This window comes from Chanos chanos, chromosome 9 (genome assembly GCF_902362185.1).
Source record: "Chanos chanos chromosome 9, fChaCha1.1, whole genome shotgun sequence".
Lineage (NCBI taxonomy): Eukaryota > Metazoa > Chordata > Actinopteri > Gonorynchiformes > Chanidae > Chanos > Chanos chanos.
The window spans coordinates 30,886,509-30,914,150 of NC_044503.1; the positions used below are offsets into that span (position 1 = coordinate 30,886,509).

A 27,642-nucleotide genomic window follows, 5' to 3' on the forward strand; every position below is an offset into this window, starting at 1 on the left:
ACTGTTAAGCATATATGTGAACTAAATTTAAAAAAATAAAAAAATAAGAGGGTTTGTGATGCCAATACAGCTGCTTGCTCTTATTCCAACTGCTATGACTCTTCTCTCTGTGTTAATGTGAAACTCTTCATCAAAGCAGACTACTGAATATCAGAAAAAAAGGGTCACAGTGAGTAATTACCTTACTTTATCTCAGTGCTGTGTATTTAAATCATGGGTCTCAGTCACACTATTTTCATTGTCATGGTTACGTCTCATCTCGGTGTTTTCATTCATTGCCTGTTCATGTTCTTCTTCAGAGTGACGTGGTATGAGTGTTTTTTTGTTAGGTGTAGTTTATTTGTTGCTTTTTTGTTTCGTGCATAACACTGTTTTCCTAGCATTGGCTTTCACTGAATGGAATGTTAAGAACAATGAATATCTGCTCTTTAGGTCCAACGGTTTGTCCCACTCCTGGAGTGAAAGAATCCCAGATGCTAAACATATCTCTGATATCTGTGAAAATGGAAGACCCAGGAGCAACTCATGGCAAGGTAACACACACACACACACACACACACACACACACACACACACACACACATTTGCCTTTATTTCTTAGTGGGTGCTTCCCACTGAAATCAGTTGTACTGTAATTAATAACTTAACACTTACCCTCCCCAAAGAAATATATCATCACTTTTTGTATTGACCGTATTTTTCTTTCTTTAAAATATCATGCCTAAATGGGGACCCGCAAATGTCCCCACAAGGTCCCCACTTGTCAGATCTGTGTTATCCTCAGGGGGGCACTTGGTCCACACAGTGTCACTAGAACATGACACACCCATACCCACTCATGCTTTTTTTTCTCTCTATATGAAAACTTATTCTTTCTGTACCAACAGGGAATCTGAGTGGGACTCGTAAGAAGCTGAAAGGAAAGAAGTTCCGTCCTCGCTCTAACTCTACAGAGTAAGTCACATGTGGCACTGTATCCTTGCCAGATCTCTCTCTCCTACCATTCAACTGTTTCGGAGATAAGTTACAGCGCACCAATAATAGTGAGTCCATTTGCCATGGTTACCATGGATTTTGCATGTATTTTCAATGAGAAATGCAATTGAGCAGCTTAGAGAGCGGTGTGCTTTATTTTTATGGGAGTTTTTAAAGGAGTTTTATGTTAAGTCATTGGTTGTGAGTACACTGAGTTGATCTGAAGTGCGACTGATATTGCAATGTGTTATAATGACTGATTTTTTTTTTTTTTTATCTCTGGAACAAACAGCATGTTGAAACTTATTTGCACGCATTTAATTATCTGTTTGAATGCTACTCAGAGTTTGGTCATGTGTTAGACTTTTTAAGCTTAGTTTGGTTCTTATTGTTATGACGACTGTTTTTCACTTTGAAAGACATGCTTGTGCTTTATTTGAGGCATGTTGGCCAGGAAACAGGAACAAAGGAGCTTTTTAAAAAAGATTGACAGCCAGTGCCAAAATGCAAATGATTCTCCCTCATGTTTTCCACATGTTTTATAGTTTAGGTATAGGCTTTTTCTGTCTCTTGAAACTATATTTATAGCTATATATTTATAGCTTATATACTTACAGATGCAAGGTTCATACACCCGAAAAGCAGCTATTAAAATTGGATAATGTAGCATTTTCAACTATTTATATGTTTAAATTGTTACAAAAAAATCTTTGTTACTCACAAAACCACTGCTAATTTGAAGCAGCATTCTATATACACTGATACTAGAAAGCGACTATACATAGTCCTCTGCATTTAGTGTCTCTCTGAATCACAGTTGTCTCGCCTGAGCCACTCATAGCAATGTTGGATTTTTCTTTAGAACAGTCATCACAACAACTCAAACCAGCAAGCCTATGATGTCTGAAATCTAAATTTGATTTTGTTTAAAACGAGATCAGTTAAGTTACACATATATTTTGACAGGGATTAGATGATAGTATGTGACTTTAAGAAGTGAAACTGAAGTGACTCTGGTCTATGGGTGTTTACATTTGCCATATGACGGAACCAAATTCACAAGACTCCTTCTCACTTGCATCTTGGTGGACTGAAGAGAATGTCAGTGCCTTGCCCTGCTGTCTTTCATAAATCTACTCTCCTTCTTTCTTTTCTCTCTTTTCCTTTCTGTCTTCTTCTCTTCTTCCACTCGTCCACTTTTCCTCCATCTGTTTGTTCTTCTTTCTTTCTCTCTCTCTGTTCACCACCCCCCCCCCCCCCCCCCCTTCTGCCCCAACCATCCCCCATCCCTTCCTGCAGGTATTTAACCCCTTGCTTCCAAACAGAGTATTATGTAACTAAATGGGTTGAAGATGTGAATAGAAACACTGAGGGACCGTATATTAGGTATTACCACAGACCGTTTCCTCTTCCTCACCCCCCCCCCCCCCCCCCCCCCCCCCCATTTGGACATTTTACGTTCTCCTCTTTTGCAACTTTTTTTTCTGACCTGCCACATAGCTCTTTGGTGAGGGCTTTAAGATAATGTTCAACCTGCATTGGAAAATTCTGCCTATTGTAACATTTTTTTAGGCTTTGCCCCGCCCCCTCACATTCCTGACTCCACGCCTTTGTTAGGTGGCCTAAATGACTGTATATTTGCCCCTGAGACTGTAACCTTGTGCTATACATTTAACTGTTTCACATGAGTGTATTTTTTGTGTCCTGTCACTCACTTACTCTATAATCATAATGTGTGCTTTGCTTTGTGCCAGATGATTTCTATATAGTCCCGTTCTAAAAAGCATATGTGACAGTTCATAGAGTCTAGAAAAGTATATATGGGATAGGAAATTGATTGGAAAAAGGATGACAAATATTGAGAAAATGATGTCATCTCTTTAGAAACGCTGTCAACAATCTTTGCTTTGGGTTTAACCCCAAATTTTGAGACATGTACTATCTTGTCTTATGCTAACTACTGTTGAGATCGTTGTCCTACATATTTTCAAACAGTCAGTTTAAAATGGTTTTCACACAGTCAGTTTACTTGAATTTGCATGAATGATGAATTTTACAATTTACAGAACATTAATCATATATTCAGTTAAAAGAACATTGTATGCATCAATTCATGTTAAAAAAATTAGGCATGGAAATATTAACCTCATTCAGATTGTAGCTTGAGAGATGTATTGTTTTCACAGCAGAACAAAAAGGTCACAAGTTTTACCTGCTGAATAGCACTTGGTGTCTGCTTTTCTCAAAAGAAATGTCCAGTAAACAGGTGCCAATGACAATATATTTTACTGTATGAGGGACTCTATGACACATGTGAATAAGACCAGAAATAATGAAGATTCTGCAATATATTTGTTTTAATGTAAACTGCCCACATATATGTAAATATAGGTGTATACAAGAAACAATGGCAATTAACTGTAAATAGATTAGATTTTCTGTTTAATAAAATGGTTTTATTCATATTTCTGTTGCATACTAAAAAAGAGAGTTCTCTGCCTTTAATGTGGGGATGATGTCACGGTAAATAGAGTAGAACTATAACTGTACCTTCAAATGATGAACTTTAATATCTTACTTTTCAATCATACTTGTGCCATCACACCTCATTACTGATACATAAGATATAATATAATAACCCATCGTGTTCAGTTATATCTTGCATAAAATAATACCACAGACTTAATCTGACACTGTTGCATGTGTTTGATCAGAAAATTAATACTCAGATCATTACTGATAGTATTTGAAATACTGTAGTCAGTCTCAGTAACATCTTTCCTTTTTTTTTGAAATACATGGCCTCCTTTTGTGCCATTGTCACTGGCCTCTCATTCCCTCCCTCTCTCTCTCTCTCTCTCTCTCTCTCTCTCTCTCTCTCTCTATCTTCCCTTCCTTCTCCTTCTTTTCCCCCCGTGTCTCTGCATGTATATAACCCTATGTGCATCTGTATTGGCTTGGGTTTCATCCCGTTTATGCTGTCATCAGCTATCTGCGTTTGTGTGTTTGGTGATGTCATCAGTGTGCTGCACTCATATGTCCTGTGCTCACAAGCTTGGTCTGTCCCTTATTCATCGCATCTCGTCTGTCATGTTCTTCAAACCCTCCCTTGTACAGACGAAACGTCCTCTGGAGCATAAATGTATTTTTGTCAAGCCCATATAATACTAGTATTACACAGTGTGTATGAACAGCCAAGCTACTCTTGTGTTCTTTTGGATTGGCCCACACTATCTAAATTGCGGACACTGCACTATTTTCCATAGCGTAGGCTGATGACGTGAGTGACTTTAGATGATGTCACGTAAGAGGTGACCTCACTGTGACCTCACCCTTTAAGGGGGTCAAAAGGTGATGGCCCAAGACCAGCGCTGTGCTCTAGACCGACTCTCCGACTTTATTCCTCCCGCTACAGTGTGAGCGAACCAGTACTCATGTGATTATTCCTTCTTCTCTGTCCCATTATGCCCTGGTAGGACACTGTCGCCAGCCAAGTCACCCACCTCATCCACGGGCTCCATCGCCTCCAGCCGACGGTACCCTTATCCTATGCCTCCTCTCCCGGACGAGGAGCGGAAAGCCAACAGACAGAGTGCCAGGGTGAGCATGTATCCAATACATACCATATAAATATAAAGGGTGTAGATACGCAATATCTCTATTTTTTTTAGGCACTCAATACCTTGAAAAGGTGGGCATGCCATTTCTGTGCAGTGCAGTAAATCACTAAATAACATGGTAGAATAACGTAGCTATCTGTATGGCTATCAGTCTGTTTGTCTCTCACTCTTTGTCTGACTCTCTCTTGTTCTAACTTTCTGCTTTATTGTCTGTATTTTCTTCAGCTCTGGGAGACATCAATATAAAGAAGCTTCTCTGTACTCTGCAAAACTACTTAAGAACTACATTTTCCTCTGCTTTTGTATGAATGAGAAAAATGAAACAGAAACAAAAAAGGAAATAAAACCAGAAAACAATAACAGGAGAAAGAGTGTAGTGTGCAGGTGGGCAAGGTCCTCCGAGAACTGTATGCTCACTAGGGGGTGCTGTGACGAAGAACAGGCTCTACCAGAGCAATGAAGAGCACAGCTATCAGCTTCACATCGCTATGGCCATTTAAAATGGGACATGGGAAAGCGCAAACACAGGCACAGTCGCAAAGGGGAGGGGACTTTCACAGTCTGCTTCTCAGGCCCCACAATCCCCTACATTCTCCTTCAAAGACCAATGCTGTCTTCTGATTGGTGCTCTAGTCGCTGTGACGTGAGCAATTGTTCCAAGGCTGGATTTAACTATCATTTGGAAAGCACGCATTCACTGTAGAAAACTATCACTGTATGCATGAAAATACATGTTTATCGATTCCTTGTAAGTCTTAAAATGAAGTGGGAAAAAAAAGAATTTTGAAAAGGAAGACTAACTTGGGGACCGCATGTCTGAGGACAGATCTTTCCGTAGGCTTGTAAGGTTAATTTCTGTTTTAGTCTACTCTGGACGATCAGTGATCTCAACATGTATCAGCACTAGCCACAATAAGCACTCAGCTCCAGTCACTCTCTTCTTCTGTTTGGTTTTTCTCAAATGATTTTGTACATATTGTATAGGTCAAGGGGCCAAGGACATTGAGAGTTGGCAGTTGGGAATCAGTAGGTTTGTCTTGAACTCTTTGTTTGTCATTTCCTTTACCCCAAACTCCTGTATGTGTTTCTTACCTAATTCATCTCTTTTTTTTCCCTTGTGGCTGTGGACAGAAGTTGATTCCTTTTTCTCTGTGTGCAGCAGAATGTAAAAATTCTTCTTTTTCATCCCTTTAATTAAAACATACATTTCATCAACTGCAATTTTCAAGATCAAGAATGTCCCAAGTCTTAAAGCTTTAACATAGGATGTCATTGGTTTGAATGTTTTTGGATAATTTGTGCATTGATATTTTTGGTGGAAATAACAAATGTTTAGACATCCATATTCAAAGCAGCAGCTTCTGTAACTTAAACAGTTTTTAAACCCCATTCGGCATGAAGTTGCAGTGAAAAAATTATGAACAATAATTGAAGTGATTTTATTATCACTTTTATAAAAAGAAACATCTATTAGCCTTTTTTGGTGAATAACAGGGACCTAAAAAAGCTAGTGCTGGAAAATCAAAATACTAAATGAGTTTAAATGTTCATGATGGTTGGTAGGTCTAATGGCAAATTTGAAACATACGTTTAACTTGCGTAACTCTGCGTAAACCATCGAATAGTATTATCACACCTGTAAAACCGTGTCTGAAACCTGTCAGATAAAACTTTAAATCGCCGTCAAAATATATATTTGTGTATAAGGGACACAATTTTCATTATTTCCAGGCACAATTTTTTTTCTATATACGCTGTAGTATTTCTCAGTTAAGTTAAAATATCGTGCCCCCCATCCCCCACCCCATCCATGGCAAAGCCTCGTACAGGCGCATGGTCGTGTGAGGTTATCTGTCTGAGGAGACCCCCAATGCTGCCTTCAGTATTGTACTTGTAGTGTTAAAACCAGGCTTGTTCCTGGATCTCATCTGTAAATAGACTTCATGTTCAGCAAAGCCTGCTGCGTCTGTATTCTGAACAATGCCTTTGTTTTTTTTTCTTTTTTTGTGTTTTTTTTTTTTTTTTAAACGTGGGCACTGATTTTCTTTTAACGCTGTATGCGCCCTGGCCGTACCTTATAGAAACATCTCCACAACGTTCATATAACATTGTCATAATACTGTGTTATAAGTATTTTTAAGGTACGTTTGTAACGTCCTTTTATTTTTATTTTTTGCCTAGTATTACTGTATGTAAATATTTATTACCAATGAAAAATTAAGTGCATTATTACTATTATCATTAATATTACTATTAGTTTTTGTGAAAAGGTTAGCCTAAGATTGTTTTGTTTTAATTTTATGGGACACTTGCCTTTTTACACTATGGGAGATAAGCAGTCAATCAATTTCATTGCATCTGGACTTGCAGGATAGGAATGTGTTGTGATGTGATTCTGAGAGAGAGAGGCAAGCAGGCGATGGCTTCTTTTTCTTTTTGTCATCGTCCTTTCTTTTTGTCCTCTTCCTCTCCCCCATCTATGTGTATGGAATCTTAAAGTGTACAGTAATTGAAATGGCCTTCTGCAGGATGAGGCTATGGAATCCAAAAACAAACAAACATGTAAACAAACAAACAAACAAAAAAAACCTCAGCAGAAGATTTCTGACAACTAGACATCTCAAGCAATACCTTGTGCTAATCTCACTGTGCATTAGTGCCGTTTGCTACCATCATCAATGAATGCATCAATAAATTCAATAAAAACACTACAGAGGGGTCATCAAGAGGTCACATTTTCAATCCCACTCAGTCCCACTTCCATGCCACAGGCTCATTCACGACGATCAGACAGTGCAGTCTGCTCCTCTGTTTGTGATTTGCAGGGACTGGGTGGAGAACTCGCGCATTAACATATTGAAGCTCTTGTCTGTGCAGTCGCTGAGGAAGCGTGAATTGGATTTGTGACAGAATCAAAGCAGGAAACAGACAAGTGCTGATTGACAGATTTGTGAATTCTCGGGATTCTGATCACACATGTCTCCGTTCCATTGGTTTTGTTTTGATTCAGACCATCCTGTTACATTTCAACGTACCTCTGTGTGATATTCGTCAGAAAAGAGCACTCTACAAAACATAGCCTAGAGCGGAAACAACCCCAGACAAAAGGATCGCACTGAAACTGAATGTATTGAAGGAATTTAGGCATAAAACCCATACATGGACACTGAGCTAGTCACTACAGAACATCACAGATACTGCACTGTGAATTCACTCTATATCATAAATGTGACTGCCTAAGTGTCTAAATAAGTAATCATGTATAAGTAATGAAAGATACATTACTGAGGTTTGACGATAACAGCATGCTTTGTACAACTCTAAGTAATTCGCATTCTAAATGGAGTTGTTCCTTAAGACAAACACAGTGCCCTGCGATTACCCAAAAATTGCCTCTCTCGGTCGACACGCACTGTTAATAAAGTCTTTGTTATGCTTTATGAATGCCCTCCATACATTTTGTCTCTGATTTCACTCATTTTTGAGCCGTAGTACCAGACCCATGCTCATATCCTTCCCTCTGTTTTGTAACCTGATCCGGTTGTGTGTACAGTCCAGTACTGAGACTCAGATCCTCATAGAGGAATCGTTATGTTGCTGTCCTCTTTCAGTGTACGCTGTATATAGACTGATAATTACAAAATGATCAATGCCCATATTTTTTTTTCTTACAATTATCATTCAGTATTGTAATATATTTAATACAAAAATAAAACTTTCATCATAATGAGCTTGTGTATGTTGTTTTTATTTTTTATTGTATTTTGTTTATTAGAGATGCTACATTATTATTTTTTTCATTAATGGCTTTATAATGAGCCAGGACACTCCCCTTATGTCATATATCATGGGAGGACTGTGTATAATTATCAATATTATGTAACTGCCAACGATACACATGCATTTATTAAGTCTGTGTAATATGTAGAAATATAACATACAATATGAATGATTGTGGTTCATTCTGGTCAGAGAGCAAAGTAAAAAAAAAAAAAAAAAATCAAAAACAAAATGAGAGAACAAATCAACAATAATAAAGAAATCTGTCTCTTGCTTGATGTGTGTTTTCCCTGTGGATGGCACTGATCCATCTTAACAGTAGCAAACAAAATGGGTAGTAATGAGGAATATAACTATATTATATACTGCATTATAAACTGCATCACTGTATTTAATTGTATTTAAATGATTAGAACAACTCAAATTTACAGCAGGGGTGTTTGACTGGATTATATTTTAATTCTGATATGATCAGATTGCAACCATTTAGCAATGCTTCAACTTTTAGCACACTTTGTTTCAAGCACAAACTCCAGAGTAAGTAGTATTAAGGTTGCTGTTTAGGCTATGTGTCATTAATCTAATGAGTAACATGATTTTTCTTCACAATCATCTTGTTTGTGAACAATGTCAGATAGTATTTGTTCTCTAAGTTTAAATCTAATATGTACCTGAATATGTATTTGAATTTTAAAGCTGTTAATTATTGTAAATTAGAGCACACATGTGTGAAGATTTTATATCACTGTTTTTGTCACGGTCTTCACTGCATTCATTATTTCTTTTTTTGTTTCACTTTTTAAAAATTATGTCAAGTAGCATAATCTCTAAATCTGCTTTTTAAGTGTAACAGAGCACTTCACTGGTAAGATTTTCAGAGGAAAATGCTCAGGTCAGTTCCAGAAGTACGGAAAGACTCTTTTAGTAAATGTATTTGTGAAACTGTGTATGTTTGTATTATTAAGAGGGTCAGAAAATGACAGCTGTCCTGTTTTCCAGTCCAACTGAACTCTTATTTTTTGGAGTTTCATCTTCACTGTGTGAAGAGTTCCTGACTGTGTTAGGGAGAATGATCTATACTCATCATTATAATGGCCCAGATACCACGCTTCACTAAAGAAAGACCTTACCTGTTCCCAGTGTTTGCTCTTGCCGATGTCAGGGTCCCAGTAGTGTATTCCTGACTCAAAGCCCTCAGACGCCACGACACATGGATGATTGTCAAATCTCTCCAGATCATTAGGAATCTGTTGTTTTGTCTCCTCACAGAATCTCACTCTGGTCAGGATGAGTTCTGGGTGAGCAGTGTTAGGGTCCAGAATCACAAGAGCTGAAGACAGAGAGAGAACAGAGATAAAGGTCAAAATGTTCTTTTATTTCTGTTGTAGAGATTAAAGTGATAAGTGAGATTTGAGATTTAGTGTGATTTTACTCAAGCTACGATAGATTAGATCAACATATCTCTGTGGAATGAGAGATAAAAGGAGAGATGGAACACATTCTGATGTTCATACTGCAAAAATTATGAATCATGATTTTTGTCTTAGTCATTGTACATTGTACATTTACATTTACGTAGAATTGCATCACAATGCAGATTGCATATTTGCATTATGTGAGTGTGTTTATTTCTGCTACATTTGAAAATGTTATGATATAATTCAGTTCTGATCACTGTCTGGAGTTTGGTAAGTCATATTAATTCAGTTCGCTCAGAATTTGAGGGGCAGACTCTGGTACATGATATTTCATGATAGTGCAAAATATTTCTGTTCATATCTAATTATTCTTACCTTAATGTGCTCTGCTGTTTTATCGCAGTATAGTTTGACTTTTTCAAAGATTTTTAGCTTCTCTTTCAAGGGTTTCAGTGCAGTCCTGACTTCTTCCTGCATTTCATTAACACAATATTAAATTACATGTCTAAACGAGAGAAATGTGACTGTGTGTCTGTGACGGCTGTGTGTGATGGCCGCACATATAGGCCACTACATCAGTTTAGTTTCCACCTCATTTATCACATACACATAAAATCTGCAGTATATAATAACACAAACTACCATTTGTCTTCCACAACCTTTTATTTACTTTCAGTTTCTGAGTTAAGTGCACAAACTTAGTTGCTGAAGGATTCTGTTATTCACCTTTATCCATTGTTACCTGCCTGAGTCATCTTTCCAGGTTGGTCCATTATGAAAAGGGGTACGTGTGGAAACACGGACTATTTATTGAGTATTGAGTATTGAGTATTGAGGCAAGGCGGAGGGAAATACCATCTTTAATTACCTGAGGGGACCACACATCACCCAGTGTTTTCTAATTGTTCTTAATGTGTTTGTTTTGTTTTCTTTAATAAGATTATTGGTTAAATAACCAATGTATAGTTATGTAAATTTCAGTGAATACATTTGTTTAACTATAACCTTATATATTTATATATTAGCCGTGCTCTGTTGTTTGTCACCCCCTCTGTCTGTGTTTGGTGCTGGTCACCAAACTATATATATATGTGTGGGAGCTCCCTGTGTTTGGTCCTTGTCTTTTGTTCCTGTCTCTTGTCCCTGTCTGTTGTCCAGGTGTACCAGAGCATGAGTGATTCATTTTTCCTAAAAGGCTAAACTGATATCTGCTGGTTTTAGACCTCTATCACCGGAGGCCAGAGCTGACTTTGTTTAGTTGTATAGAATCATTTTGTTTTGACTTTATTTTGTTTCACTTTCGGTTTGCAAAGTTTAATTTCTTTTTTTCTTCCACAATGAACTGATGCTTCGTCCAATAAACTGCAAAATTCTGCACTGCCACTCCTGTCTCTGTGCCCTTCTCTTGGCCTGCCCTTTACAGTGTCATGGAATACTGTATGGTAAAAAGTGGACTGATTGCCCCAATGTTTTAGTGTATAAAGGATATCTTTATGCTATGCAGAGGAGAGAAAATGCAGAGGTCACATTATGCTATTCTTCATTACATGACATTGTTATACCTTTCTCTTATTAAAACAAACAAAACAAAAAAAAATACAAAAACAAAAATAAACTTTGATCAATTATTGTGATTTAGATAGAACAGCAACCCTGTGCTTACCTTACAAGGATCTACAGCCTCCTCCACTAGACAGAGATCATGGACCAAACACACAGGCTTTTTATCCTCCTGACAGAAGAGTTTGAGTTTCTCACTGTGTAGATGGCAGAGGTTCTCAGATCCCGTTGAAGATTTACTATGTCTCTTTTGTAAGGAAAACCTCACAATTTTTTCCGATCAAAGTTAGGGGGAAGATTGGGATTTGAGGATGATTTCTTGCAAACTGGGCATACCTGAGATCCTTTGAGTTTCCAGTACTCCTGTATGCATTCCTTACAGATACTGTTACGACATGACAAAATAACAGGATCCTCATAGATTTCACAGGAAACAGGACATGTTAAATACTGATCTGGTTCAGTTTCCATTTTCTCCTCCAAACACAGTCAACAACAGTACAGCACAGCAACACACGTACCTTCACTTTTTCCTTCCTGTGAAGAGGAATGTGTAGGTAGCCACAGTAAAGGAGGATTATAATTGGTCAAGCTGAGTTTTCATTACTCACAGTCAAATCAGGTTAATCTAAGTTCTATACTGACTCAATAGATAGTGCTTCATGGTTACTTTATGTTTCCACCTGTTGTATTGAGCTCAAGGCCATCAAAACATGAATTCATTATATCACTGAAAAATAAGATTTAGTTGAAAATACTGTTACTGAGACACTTACTTGTGTAATCTAGAAATGTTTGCCTTCTCAGAAAAAAGAAACCTCCGATGACCCATTATATATGATAACCATTTAACTATTTATTTTTCATAGCTGTAACTGTGAGTACATAATTGTCAGTATGGGCTTCTCATAACTGCATATTTATGTGTAACTGTGTGGATAGCTGAACACTGCGTATAACTTAAACACTTGTATCAACATATTAACCCACTTATTGCATAGTAGGGCCATGTTGCTGAAAACCACAGATTTTGTGTCACTGTTTAGTAATACATAAATAGTAATAAGTATATATACTTAATACTACAGATAATTAAGGTTTACCCTGTGATAAGCATCAAAAGTGATCTAGAATCAGCACTTTCTAAATCCAAAATGTTATGATCTATTGGACACTTCAAGCAGATTTGTTCCTGGCCCTCAGCAAAAAAACAGTTTCCTCCTCTCTCTTGCTATTTGTGTGTTTGTCCTGTAGATGTCACTAGTCCACCTCAGCAGTGACAACAGTGGATGTAACCATAAAATGTTTTATCATTTATATGTCTTATATAAACCATTCCAAGGACAGGATAAATGTTGTAGTGGGGAAAAAAAATCAACATGAGAAAGACATACAGTAATTATGAAATCTCTCAGTATCCAGACATGAAGTAAACATTTGGTTTCATTCATTTTCATCTGTTGACACCAGTGCTGAATTTTTGTTCTATTAAAAACAACTTAATGAGCTATTTTAAAGATGAAATTACTCATCATAAAATTATTTTTTTACAACAACTTCCATTTTATTTGACTAGCATTCCAAGCAATGTAAGCTCTAACTGTGCTTTTCTACAGTTCTACACCAGTTGACTGGTTGTTCATTGTTGTTAAACCCATCAACCAAATTTTGGCACCATGTTGTGTGGTAGAGCCCCACTATGGCCACCACCACCACAGGCTGTGTGATCTGCTCCAGAATCTCCAGTGCCTCTCTCCTGACACACATGCACCCACTCTCATCATTGTCAATCAAACAGATGGGCTCTGTCATCTCCACTGGGGCCATCTGAACAATGACACGACATTATACATCACTATAGTCTATAATGTCTCTCAATATATCACAATACTGTATACATCACTGTTTATTTCACATACTGGCTTAGCCATCTGTACTGTGGTCCTAATGTTTGCCGTCTGAAAGACATGACAATAAACTCATTATACACAATAGTATGAATGTAGCATGACATTCAACATTCACAGTACTGTATACACCCACTCTCATCGTAATCTGACATACCGGCTTTGCCATGGATACTGTGGGTTTGATGTTCCCTACCTGAAAAACACAACACAATGTAGCATAACACATCTATCTGACATATCGGCTTTGCCCTTTCTGCTGTTGGTCTGATGTTCACTGTCTGAAAAACAATGCAACACAAAATAGCATTACAAAACCAAACAGTGCTAGGTAACACAATTTAACTCTTGCAATTTTTCTTGTTGATTGTAGACCGTGCCTTAATGATGTACTGATGGCGTTAATGGTCGTAGGGTAGTGGTAGATACTCCCTAAGACCCTCCCGTGATTTATGAGACATTTTTTTTTTCACACACGCTTTGCTCTCCCGAACACGGAGATCAGATGAAGATATCTTTAAATTTATGATAAAATATACGGCTCTCAACTAAAAATGTGCAGATATATGATTCGTCCACTGTTTCCATGCTCGTACTGATTAGCAATAGCTTTAAGATATAGCTCAGTAAACTATCGATTCTTACTCCTGTGACACAAAATTTACTGGTAGTATTAGGCAAGCCAACTTATTGTCATTTCAATACAATAGTCCAGGGTCTTGAAAAGCTCAGATTTGAAAATTTAAATTTGACAATTTAACTATTCAACTATAATTTAACTATCTAATTTTACTGAAATCTTATTATGGGCCCACAATTTATTTTAACTACACAAAGTAGTTTGACAATTCTAAATCAGATATGAAGCAGCTTTAGCTGAATATTAGCCTAGTATTTTGTCAGCATTATAGTTTAACCAACCCTATATAAGTGAGGTCTACATTACAACACTTGCAGTATTTTATATCATGTATTTACCTTAAATATTATTGAAACATTGCCAGTTGAAAAACAGCCCATTAAAATTTGTCTGCAGAAAAAGTGGCTGTGTAGTAGGGTACTTGAAGTTGGGCCACTGACAGTTACAGTGTGGTGAGGCTTACTGTTGCATCGACTCTGTCACCAAGCAGTCTTACCCATATAAATATCGTATCGGACTGTTGGTCTGTTTTGGGGAGATTAACCCGTAATTTCATGCACAATATTGATTTTGCTAATTTACCAATTGCAGCATAATGCCAGCAAAATGTATGGGTATGAGTGTATGGATACTTAAATAAATATATATATAAGTAAAAGGTGTGCTACTGTACCCAACTTTATTTTTCAGAAATAATTATGAGAGGGATGCCCTTTTTTTCCGTTTAAGCACCTGCCCACTAAAATGTCTGTGCACAGCCCCAGTTATGTTAGCTGCATGGCTATAGTTTTAGGGGTGGATAACCTAATAACCTTAAAGTAAGGAAAGCTATGTTGTCTTTTAATTCACAGTTGCTGTCCTTGTTCTTGTATCTTAGTTTAAGAAGTAATGGCGTGTTAAGTTGGTCATTTGGCTGCAAGTGCAGATGAAGTATAGTCCTTTAGTTCGACGATGTCAATTGCTTTACACATCTGTGTGCAGGCTGTTTTTCCCCTTTGATGATTTCAGCGTGTTGTGAACCAAACCTCTTTGGATTTGAAGTGACTTTATTGCCGCCGCTGCCTTTGCCTTTGAGTGACTGACGGGTTTCCAACAAGGGAGCAGTATGACAGGACATTTTTCGCAGTTTTTTAATTTTTTTTTCTTTTATTGGAGTACCCAAGACTTTTCTTTGTGCTTTTATGTGAGATCTCAAATCTTTAAGACTCTTAGTTTCATTCTGGAGATCCAAATGAAACTAAGATCTGTGCCAAAATTTCATATTACACATTACATTTTATACATAATTTGATTTTTGTGCTATTGTGGGCTGGGAAGGTTTATTATACACAATTATAAATCACTGCAATCCTCCACAAATATAAGGACACATATGGGTGAAGACATATGAGTGAATTTATTGAGAGAGATTAGAGAAATTTCATGCAACTGGAATCTACTTTAGGTCCCCCTGGTAGACAGGGTTACAACAACACTACAAAACATAACAAAATCATAACACATCATTATATATCTGAAACACCAGATTTGTCAACCGAAAAACCAACAATCAAATGTGTATTCACAAACTGGGTATGTTTACCTTGTCATTTGCATTTACAGTGCTCAGATAGTCATCAGCCAAATGAATGATCTGTGTTAAAGTGGTTAAAATCAGACAGTCCAGTTCTAGAACCAATGAGCCCTCCTCATGATAGTTCTTCAGTGGGAAAATGCAGTTCACTGGAACACCCAGCCTGTAATGGCACTCCTCCATCTGGACAAACACACACATTCAAAAGAGAGACAGGCATCGACCATTATGATAGATGCAATGCAATCAGTCTTGGATCTTTTCTAATGCCTTTAGTGTCTTAATACTTTTTATGACTGTTCATATTCTTTTTGAAAGTGTCCCATAGCAGACAAAAGTATGGACTGACCTTCATCCTCAAATGGTTAGCAAGTAGCATTTGAATGTCAACAAAATAATTACGTTGATCTTCCTTCTGTATTGTTAAAATGGTTAGGGCCTAACTGTAAATAGTATCACTGCATTTGGCAAATGTACATTGAAAATAGCAGGAAAACGGCAAATCTCTTTGCTCTTGATATGTCAGTGTCAGCTATAAACTGTTGTTTTTTAGTTTTGTAGATTATTGACAAGTTACTCTGAAGTTATTAAAACATACATTTTCTGTGTGCATCCTTCAGTCCACCCGTTGGATGAAATCTGTAGTCTTAGAAATACTGACCAAAATTAGCAGAGCCCCCCAAATAGGTAGTTGCTATTCCCTGTACATAGATATTTATTTTTAGATTCTGCAGCACTGTGGTAAATATGCAGCATAGAATTCAGAATTTAATAGACACATTTTATTTATTCAAAATGTATTAACTCCCAGGATTAAAGGTTTAGAAATCTGGGGTTTGTGATCACTCATTCTTCACAGGACACAAAGAGAAAGTATGCAGCTCGTCATATAGGCATTCGGGCAGTAAATCAAGAAAATGATTATTAATATTGTCTTTCAAATGTTGTAAGCCTGTAACCTTGAAACTATATTTATTATGTAAACTACTTTGATCTTTGACAACAGAAGCTTGTCTACCTATCTAGCAACATAGTGCATTTCAAATTAAATAATAGATTCAAATCAGAAATCCACTTTGCAATATGATGCATTTGTGCTCACTTAAGTGGGATCTGGGTCATTTGCAGTGAAATATATAGTGTATCAAATTTTCTTTTAGAAATTCACACAGCAAGGATTCAGACAATGATTCATTCAGTTGTGGCATAAACCTGCAGAAACATGCGCCGGTCAGTGCAACGATTTTGTCACTGTTTCACAAACATTTTGACTTAGCTATAGAATGTGACTTTTCACGTAGATTTGTGTACTCAGCATATCTGTTCATTCACGTTTTTCATGATCTAAATGAAAATATTTAATTCAAATACATTTTAAGGGGATCCATTACTGAAACAAAACTGTTTATGACCTCAAACTGTTCATGGTCTTAGAACACTTGCAAGCAGGACAGAGTCTGTGTGTTTCATTTTTCTGCAAAAACATGTGTCACAATTATTGGTGTTATTAAAAAGTCCAGCTCTGTACCCGATACCACACAGTTGTGTATTATAACATAAGAAATTGATGTAATCTCATTGTGACAGTTACGGGGGGAAAAGTGCGCGCACACACACACACACACACACACACACACACACACACACACACACACATTACATTAAAAGAATATCAAACTGACTCACTCACATACACACAAAGCACTGACTCACTTTCTCTTTGATCTTCAGACTGGTGTAGATCTTTCTGAGGTCTTTTTTGACCAGTGGGCATGCCTTATCCACCATTGTCATAACAACCACTTGAGGGATTCCTGAGGCATGAAAGGCAGAGATAAATCTGAGAGATCTGAGAGATCTAACACATATGGCAGAGTTGCACAGTGCAGCAACAGATGTGAAACATACACTCCTATTAAACAGAGATCTAGATCAATATGTAACATACTCATCACAGTTAACGAGAGAGATAAAAGATCTCTGGAAAAGACACATTGTGGACTCACCCATTTTGCTGGCTTTCTCTCTGACCTGTCTCATCTTCATGATGACAGCATCAGCCATCAGAGTGATTTTGTCTGCAGGTATTACACTAACCAGACAGTGAGCTTCATCTGCCAGCGAGGGGCTGCTGTTGTAGCCCGAATCTCCTTTTGACAGTGGTTTTCCTAAATGAAGCTGAAGAAATATGAGAATGATAAAAAGACAAAGGTGTGTTTGTGTGTATTTGTATTTATACTGATGCATGTATTGCTGTATATTTGCATGTATGTGTTTTAGTGCAGGTGTGTTTTCATCCCACCTCACTTTTGTCTTTTATGTAACCCTGTAATGCATTGATGATGTCATCGGCGTGTGCCCCGTCTGAATCTTTTCCTTCCAGACCCGGGATGTCATTGACTACAAAGGGCAAAAATCCTGGATGTCCACTCATTTGAAAGTCGTGTGCTTTGTACTAGAAAAAAAAAAAAGTTTGAAATAAAAACAAAACAGTTATTATGAAATATTACATAAAATCAGATTAAATATCAAATAACAGTGTGACAGTGAATGTAATATTGTATTAAACTGGTACAATATGACATATGTGTGTGATATTGAATTATGGTTTGATAGAGCAAACATACTTAGTGTACAGGTATGATATAAGTGTGTTGTAGATGCAGCTTGTGTATTGTTGAGGTAATGTCTACAAAGTGTTTAACTGTAACATGGATGTACTTTATTAAAATGTTAAATTAAATTAAACAGTTTATTTGTACAACAATTTTTTTTACAATTATATTGTCTCAAAGCAGCTTTATGGAGAGCAGTGCCTAAACCCCCAGTAAGCTCAAGGTGTCAATGGCAAGGAAAAATTCCCTAAAATGAAATGAATAGGAGGAGGAAACCTTGGGAGGAAAAAGAACTCAACAGAGGGAGACCATCCTCCTCTGGTCAGAACATAGAACAAAGACAGGACAGATTTACCAGATTTAATGGCCTATAAAATTATTTACAGTATACATTTCATCGTGTTAACAGTATAAAAGATTTATGGTGTAAAGTATTCGAGGAGTTGCAGATGTTGAACTAACAATGGAATGTAATAGATTCCGTAAAACAGCATTATTGATTTGCCCTCTGCTTTCTACTCACTACTTTAGTGAAAGTCGTTCCAATGCCAGCATCTGCCAGGGCTGCACTGGCAATGCGGCCCTTGAAGACATTATCAATGGAGTTGACAAAGCTGGACTTCCCTGATCCAACTGGTCCGTGGAGAAGGATCCGAATAGGAGTAACTTTTGGTTTAAGCAGACTGATCTCTTTCATCATCTTGTTTTTGCTGTTGATACTGAAAATAAGGTCATAATTAGGTTTTAAATTTTAGAGTTTATGGTTATGACTAAAATGACACACTATGTTTAGGTCTAATGGCCCCATGGGTTAAAGTTTGTTGTGACTGCACCACCCAAACTAAGGTAATTGCTGTAACTATCCTATACTGTATGTTACCAACTATTACTTCAGCAAGTGTACTACCACCAATCAATATTACTGTGGGAAATAGTACCACCTGATCAATAGTTGACCTCTTTGGGGCCTGGCTTGTGTCATCAATGCTGCTGGAGGTAAGCATACAAATGAATCATGCTAAGTCTTTGCAACATTTTGGTATGCAGTTGCCTCCTAGAGTTGCGTTGGTCTTGTCAAATAAATGTTTTTATGTTTAATTATATCTATTATACAGACATGATATATGATCTTGTCATTACGGTACCACTGTGTGTCACCTGAACTTTATATCATGACAGCAAAGTACATTATCATTTTATAAAGTACAACAATCAAAATAACTGCAGTAATAAATTCTACTTACAAAGGCTTTAAGACATACATAGGTAGGTTATAGATTAGAGATGCAGGAGGATAAACCTTAACTAATATCATATATAGCTTCAGCTATAGATGAAGTGCTTGGAGAACCTGCAGGCACTTTAATCTCCACAGGGGGAAAAAGCTGTTCTTACTAGTGTCAAAAATGATCACAGATCTCTCGTGGTAACTAAAATGTTTGGTTTGGTACATTGTGGCAAATCTTAATGGTTTTGGTTATAGTTGATGGAAATAACTACCACCAGTAACTTAATAGAAAAATATTTTCTTCATACCTCTTCATATTCTGTTCCTAATCTTTATAAGTCCTTGATTTTTATATTGTATAACCAGTGGTGGAATGTAACTGTAAATGTAAAGTACAGTACTTCGTTACTGTACTTAAGTACATTTTTCATGTATCCGTACTTTACTTAAGTAGATTTAGTTGTGGGTACTTTTGACTTTTACTCCACTACATTTTACAGCAAATATCTATACTTTCTACTCCACTACATTTCTACAATGCGTTGCGTTACACGTTACAGTCACATTGCGTTTTTTTTTTTGTTTGTTTGTTAGTTTTAAAGTGATCAATGGCGAGAGGGGAACTGGTCCACTGAACCAATCAAAGCGGGCAGGTAATGTTAGACCCTCCTTCAACACGAGCGGGGCGCGCCCGCAGCAGCAGCAGCAGCAGCAGCAGCACTAACCGGTGATAAAACACCCAAAATGGATACGAGAGAGGCCACCACGGAGATTCAGCCATTAGACATGCGCCACTCATGGCCTTATTTAAAAGAGTTGTTTGAGATAACCGGTTCTTAAAATAATTCATGGAGATTCCGGTGCCATCTTTGTCTCATTTGAAAACACGAGATACTAGCTTTCAAAAATTCGCCGTCAAATTTGAAGAAACATATTGAGGTAAATTGGTTGCTTAACGCTACCTGACTTTTACATGTTAAATTAATTTAGGTTAGTGAAGTCTTATGTAACCTCAGCTAGCCTCGTGTTCAAATGCACCACTAGCAACAAGTAAACACGATTAAATTATTATAATCTAGCGTTAACTGGCAAGTAACACATGCATGTTGCTGACGCAATGTAGTCTTGGTCCTGGGTGTTTGCTTGGATGCTAGATCCCAGAAACAGCGGTGGTTATGTTGCTTGTGTGGCTAGGGGCTCTTTAGCCCTGTGCTCCTTTAGAGTTAAGGTTTAAAATTAGTTGGTATTATAGAATGACAGGATTAACATCGTAGTAATAACTTTAAAGATACCTTTGTCTTAATTACACTAAAATGGAATTTAAAAGTCAGATTGTCAACCCTACTTGGCATGCTTATATTGAGCCAAACCAAATTTCCATCTCCTGTAAGAACAGTCTGGCAAAAGAATAAATTTTGTAATAGATAATATGTTGAAATCCTGTTTTAGGATCAGTGCCTATTCCTTTGTTAGGTGTGTTTAATGCCCCTTTTTTCAGGCAGACAACTTTGACTTGAATGTGTTTACTGCAGTCAATATAACACAATGGTTTTGCATTGTGTTATATTGTGTTTGGTTTTATTTACCGTTAAATAAAAACTTTCAAAGGTATAATCAGTCCTCTTTCTTATTTTGCTTAATGGCATTTAACTCTGCAGGCCACCCCTGAAATTCTGATTCACAGAATCATAAGTCCAAGTGTGAACTGTGTCACAGAGGGTAAACACAATAAAAACAATAACCTTTCAAATAATTGATAAGAGATTGTCTGCCAGTGTTATCAGTAGCATCATCTGCAGCATTGTTAATTAAAATGGCACAGCCCATACTATTGATGTATTAAACAAAATATACATACAGAAGGTGCACAATGATATTGTAGACCATTGCATTAGGGAATACATTCAGCAAGTACTTTTACTTTTAATACTTTAAGTATATTTAAAAGCAGGTACTTACTTACTTTTACTCAAGTAAAAAGGCAAATGTGGTACTTTTACTTTTACTAGAGTACATTTTTGTCTGTTTATTTGTACTTTTACTTAAGTACAGTGTATGAGTACTTCCTCCACCACTGTGTATAACTTAAAAGTGTTGTGTACTTACTCCCAGCTAACTGTCCTCCACTCCCTCTCAAACTCTGTAAGACAAATAAACCAAACAGTTTGCTCTAGAAGCACTAATAATACTGCCACTTCATCACATACTATTAACTTTGAGCCACTCTCAAACCTACTCCTCTTGTTCTAAAAGCAAGCTGCAGGCCAACTAAAGGCCAATACTGATCTTTCATAAAGACTAGTTCCAGTTACATGTATAAGAATCACATGTTAATAACCAGGATTCATTTTAAATGTTGTTAAAATTATTAAGAAATAATATTAGGAACAAGATACACAGATCAAGGCGTACACTGTATAAACAGATGCAAATTACCTTGCACAGTGATATCAGCAGAACATGTGACCTTTTCACAAGGTAATGTCACTTCACAGGTGTAAGTGCCATGATCTGACCTCTGAGCTTGTTTGATTGTCAGAATAAACTCTTTACCATTCTGGGTCATGGTAACATTTACACTCTCAGAAACCTGCTTATTATTCTTCAGCCATTTTACTGTAGCTCCATCTTTGTTCACCTCACACTTGAGAATAATCCTCTTTCCTCCATGTGCTGTTACATCACCAAAGGATTTGACAATTTTAAGTCTCTCTACAAGAACAAAGAGTGTGAGAAAAATGAAAAATTATGCATGTTAATATGCAGGAGTGCAAATTATATATATTAATATGCAAATTTTAAAACTGATTCTGTCCCCTGTAGTTTTAAATCATGTTGATTCATTTGCAGCGAATAGATAGAGAAAAAAAACAAACAAATGTGTAAATGAGAAAGAAAAAATCTTTCTGCACCATACAATCGTTCTAAGCGGAAATAATCTTGTGGTACATATGGTGATTGCAGAACTGAAGTGGGCAAAGAAGTCTGATTATAAAGAGTTTGAAGAGGCTACTTTGTGAATTATGGCAGATGATGGCTTCCATATGAAGAGGCCATATGCATGTCCGTTGGGAAATAAATACATAATAAGGCCTGTGTTTGGGTATTTAGTAAGTACAGCAATAATTTCTGATTTGCGGGAGCATACATGAAGGTAGACTGTACCATTAAGGTTTTACTACTGGAGCTAAAGAGACCTGGGCAGGCCTTTGAGTCAGCAGTAGTGTAGTTATGGGTAAGGTTGTAGTAGGATGTTCCTATGATGTAGACTGCATAGGTATTAGTACAGCAGCCCAGAAGAACTCTTTTGTGTAAGTCAAGATTTACGGTGCCCTAGTTTTAGATGCGGATTGTCACGGCCAGTGAGGCCTGGGATGTGGTGTATGGACCCAGAAGCAGACTCTTGTGAGATCTCTCAAAGGGCGATTTTAATGATCAAAATTCAGCACATCAAAAAACAGAAGGCAGTGTTCAGTCAAAAAGGGAAATCCAGAATCGGCACATAGGTGATCAGACAAAAGGCAAAATAGAGGTTTAGGCACAAATTTGTGTCAAAAATCCAGGTAAAGTTCAAAAACCAGAGGTCAGTCCAAAGTCCAAAATCATAGGTACACAAAAAGGGCAAACACAGTACTCACAGAATGCTGGCAAAGTTCAGAAAACACAGGGGCAAAAAATCCAGAGAATTCCCTAAAACCAAAAGGACTTGACAACAGCAGCAATCCAAAAGACAGGCAGAAGTCAAAAAACTTGAGCAAGAACCAGGACATACATGAAGGAACACAAGAGAAACGTCCTAAAACTGGCAAGATAATCTGGCAAGGGCTGAATGGGTGAGACATGAGCTGCGTCCAAAACCGCATACTACATACTGCACACTAAACTTGCATTGAAGTACGTAGTGCGGAGTACGTACTAAAAGATTTTAGACATGAAAGTATGCTAGAATTTGGAAGCACTAATGAGGTAATCAAATTGCGCCACATTTTTGCGCGTGAGTTTTATAATCGTGGTTTAATGACGACTACCTGTAAACGGACACAGCAGTACATTTAAACACCGCAACAGAAATGCCCCTTTTTTCCATATGGCCTTATGGGATTGAAAAGTGTCCAGTGCTCGCATACTTCGTTTTTCCAACGGAAGTAGTATGTCATCCAGGTACTATTCACATACTACTCTATGCATACTATGTATTTGGACGTACTACTAATGGTGGCGTATTGTTTTGACGTACTATTTAGTACGTTAGTATGCGGTTTTGGACGCAGCCATGGATTTTAAAAACAGTCTAATGAGAAGATGCTGAACAGGTGAGTTGAGGGAAGGCTGGTGATCGGTGTGACTGCAAAAACCTGGAGTGGAACCCAGGAACAGGACACAAACGGGAGAGAGGGAAAACGTGGCTAGACGTTTATGACATATGTCCCCCTGTGTATAAAGGTCACCACCAGACTTGTAGAGGGACAAAAAAGAGGTTTAAAAAGGACAAAAGTAAAAAGGCTTGTTGTAAAGGTAGAAAAAGAAAAAGGGGTTCATTTTTCACACAGTGACCTAAAGAGATGTCATGACCGTAGAATTAGTGCTCCAGCCTTTTCAAATGGATTTTTGTTGTGAAATAAAATGTTCTGAAGTTAGTTCTAACTAATAACTGGTGATGCTGCCTGGAATATTTACAATAAAGGCAGAAAAAATGTAATTCCCTGAAAACATAGAGTAGTGAAGTGAGGTGTATAGCTAGTCAATGATGGTACAGTCCCCAGCTGAGCTCAGCATCGAGTTTTACCTAAAGAAAGGAGCTTGACAAGCATCGAAAGTATATGCTAAAAGAGAGTACACCAAAATTGTCTGGTGTTTAATTTGCTGTGATGAAGCTGTCATATTGCCTTATATTGATGGTGTACATCTTTAATGTTATTAGCCTGGTAGAACATGTTGGTAGTCACATACTAGCCAAAATGAGGTAAATCTGTGACATATCTGGAAATCCATTTGAATATTTGTTTGTATTTAAACATTTCTAATGAAAACACTATTAACAGGAAACACTGATGACAATATTGTTTGTATATGGAAAGATCTTCACCTTTGACGATGAGTGTGGCAGTGCCACTAGCCTCTCCTTGTTTATGTGTCAAATGAAGGGTGTACTCGCCGTTATCTTCCAACTGGACATCATGGATGGTAAGGTAAAATATGGAACCATCACTGTTTCTCTCTTCAGACATCTTATACTTGTTACCCCCTGACAGTTCAAGGTCACCCTTCCACCATTCAGCCGTGGGACTTCGTTTGTTTACTTCACACTTAAAAGTGACCTCATCTCCTACGTACACCTCTTCATCTGAGACTGATACTGTAAGGAGAAAAAAATATATTCTTCAGTTATTTAACAACCACAACATGACTAAGTATAGGTGCAAGCAGCAATGAAGGGGCCAAGCACCACAGGGCCACCAGGTAGAAAAGGAATCAGAACAACCTCTGAACAAGACACCAGTTCACAACAGGGTGAACAGACACATTGAAACCCACTGTGCTCCATAAGGGTGCCAGATTCCACCATAATCCACTGTGGCCTGCCATGGAAAGCCACTGAAAAAATGATAATACCAAAATGTCTGAATAACAAAACGGCTAACACAGAGGTTTCATAATTTCCCAGGTAGGGTTCTTTACTGTGATGAGAAAAGAATTTGTTTGAAACATCTACTTTGGATCCAAAGTGATAGGCGCATGTATTTTTTTGTTCTGTTTTTCTGGTACAGCGCCCCCATGTGGCTAAATTTCATTGAATTTGGTTGGAACCAAACATTTCTCCTGGTTTTAAAGTATACCAAGTTTGACGTAACTCCAACCAAGCACTGCTGACCTATGGCTCACTTCCTGTTTTGGTGTCCTCATCATTGAATTTCTTTGGACAACAGCAGCCATATTGCTTGCCCTAGCAAAATTCTTTGAATAGTTTTTGCTCATGACCCTCTGTAGATGATACATATTAAATGTCGTGGTGATAGGATCAACGATCTAGGACTAGTTTGCAAAAGTTGTTTTTTCGAAAAATTCAAAATATCACTCTCACTTTTTTTTTGGAAATCTGATGAAGTGGATAAGTTTGTTCAATTCATTGTGACACAGGGATTGAGTGCACATAAGAATCACAAATGTAGGACAAATGGGTCAAAAGTTATACACAAAAATGTACTCTTAAATTTGGCCTGTTGATGGTACTAGATGCAATAATGGAATGACTCCGATTTTTTTTGACTGGATACCTTGGACTGTGTTCTATGACGGCACCAAATTTCACCAGAATCCACCAAGGGCTTCTATGGTCTGCCATCGAAAAAGAATGATAATTGCTAACACCGAGATGGCTGACAAACAAAATGGCTGACACCTCGGGTTCATAATATATTGCAGATGTTTTTTTACTGTAATGATGATAAAGTGAAGTTTGGTTGAAATATCTGCTTTCCTCCTGGAGTAACAGGTATTTTAATTCATCTTTTGTGTGTTTCTGGTATAGTGCCACCATGTGGCAAAATTTCATGTAACTTGGTAGGCACCCAATCTATCCCCTGGCAGAGAAATGTACCACGTTTGGCATCAGTCCAACCAAGCATTACTGAGATATGGCTCACTTCCTCTTTAGGAGTCCTCACCATCGAAATTCATTGAATGACAGCGGCCGTATCATCTGCCCTAGCAAAATTCTTTACATAACTTTTGGTCATAACCCTCTGTAGATGATATGTACCAAATTTGGTGGTGACTGGATCAACACTGTAGAACTAGTTTGTAAAACTAAGTTTTACAAAAAAATCAAAACAGTCAAAAATCCATCATGGTGGAAATTTACATCAATGGATGCATTCGATTTGAGATAACCAAGGACTCAGAGGATAAAGAGATTACAACTCTAGGACAAACGGTTCAAGAGTTATAAGCAAAAATGTACCTTGAAATTTGGCCTGTTGGTGGTGGTACAGGGATGGATAGATTTACCCCACATTAGGTACCCTGATTGTTTGGATAGTCCTCTTTTAATGGGCCAAATTTAACAACTTTTTACCATATGGTACTAGGGGCTGCCTTAGACTCCCACGGCAGAAAGTATAATAGTGAAAAACAATAACAATTACAATAGGTGCCTGTGCCTTTGATGCTCGGCCCCTAAATATAGCTGCAAGCAGCAACGAAGGGTCCAAGTACCACAGGGCCACCAGGTAGACATCTAATCAGAACAACTCCTGAACAAGACACCATGCCATCGCAGGGTGAACAGCCACACTGAAAGCCACTGTGAGACTGCCAGATTCCACCAAAATCCACCCAGGGCTTGTATGGCCTGCCATAGAATACCATTGAAAAAACGTTAATATCAGGATGGCCGAAAAACAAAATGGCCGACACAAAGGGTTCATAATTTCCCAGCTAGGGTCCTTTATCGTGATGATGCACAAGGAATTTGGTTGGAATATCTGCCTTGGTTCCAAAGTGATAGGCATTTAAATGTTCTTTTCTCTGTTTTTTTTGGTATAGTTTCCCCTGTGTGGCCAAATTTTATGATACTCGTTGGGTCCCCAGTATTCTCTCTGGTAATGAAGTGTACCAGGTTTGGCATCAATCCAAACAAGCATTGCTGAGATTTGGCTCACTTCCTCTTTTGGAGTCCTCGCCATTGAAATTCAGCGGCCATATCTGTTGTCCCAGCAAATCCTTTTGATAGTTTTTGGTCAGACCCATCTCTAGATAACATGTACCAAATCTAGTGGTGACAGGATCAATGGTCTAGGACTAGTTTCACAAGAATAGGGTTTTTGAAAAATTCAAAATGACGGAGAATCTGAAAAGGTGGAGTTTGATCAAATGGGTTCATTCAACTCAACATTCCCAGAGATTTAATGGAAAAACAGATCAATACACTAGGGCAAACTATTCAAAAGTTATAAGCAAAAATGTACTCTGAAATTTGACCTGTTGGTGGCGCTAGAAGCAATGACAAAATGACCCAAAATTTTTTTGCCTTGATACCTTGGACTGTGTTCTATGAGGGTACCAAATTTCACCAGAATCCACCAAGGGCTTCTATGCCTTGCCATTGAAAATTGCCAATACCAAGATGGCCGACAAACAAAATGGCCAGCACCTAGGGTTCATAATATCCTAGTTAGGGTTTATTGCTGTGATGATGCACAAGAAGTTTGGTTAAAATATCTACTTTCAACCAGGAGTGATGGATATTTTAATACTTTTTTGTGATTTTCCGGTATAACATCCCCATGTGGCCAAATTTCTTGAAACTTGGTGTGTAAACAGTATC

General features: G+C 37.6%; 2 protein-coding genes across 2 annotated transcripts in view; one reads left to right on the top strand and one right to left on the bottom strand.

Moving 5' to 3' along the window:
• adam22 (ADAM metallopeptidase domain 22) overlaps positions 1-4,941 on the top strand; it is a 61,612-nt gene extending 56,671 nt beyond the window's left edge. Inside the window, exons 28-31 of the mRNA XM_030783895.1 lie at positions 433-533; positions 888-954; positions 4,452-4,575; positions 4,821-4,941. Of these exons, the coding sequence (XP_030639755.1) occupies positions 433-533; positions 888-954; positions 4,452-4,575; positions 4,821-4,841 (313 nt within the window). The 3' untranslated portion in view covers positions 4,842-4,941. The remainder of the gene's footprint in view (positions 1-432; positions 534-887; positions 955-4,451; positions 4,576-4,820) is intronic.
• Positions 4,942-7,291: 2,350 nt separating this feature from the next.
• On the bottom strand, positions 7,292-27,065 carry LOC115821624 (uncharacterized). The gene is made up of 16 exons (XM_030785430.1): positions 26,978-27,065; positions 24,403-24,672; positions 21,753-22,028; positions 21,423-21,456; positions 18,612-18,807; positions 17,776-17,928; positions 17,480-17,651; positions 17,187-17,287; positions 15,483-15,656; positions 13,418-13,456; positions 13,029-13,180; positions 11,457-11,550; positions 10,169-10,264; positions 9,808-9,838; positions 9,506-9,705; positions 7,292-7,303 (listed from the first exon to the last, which is right to left on the bottom strand). Exons 1-16 carry the CDS (start codon positions 27,063-27,065, stop codon positions 7,292-7,294), a joined length of 2,088 nt encoding a protein of 695 aa, XP_030641290.1.
• Between the last annotated feature and the right edge of the window lie 577 nt (positions 27,066-27,642).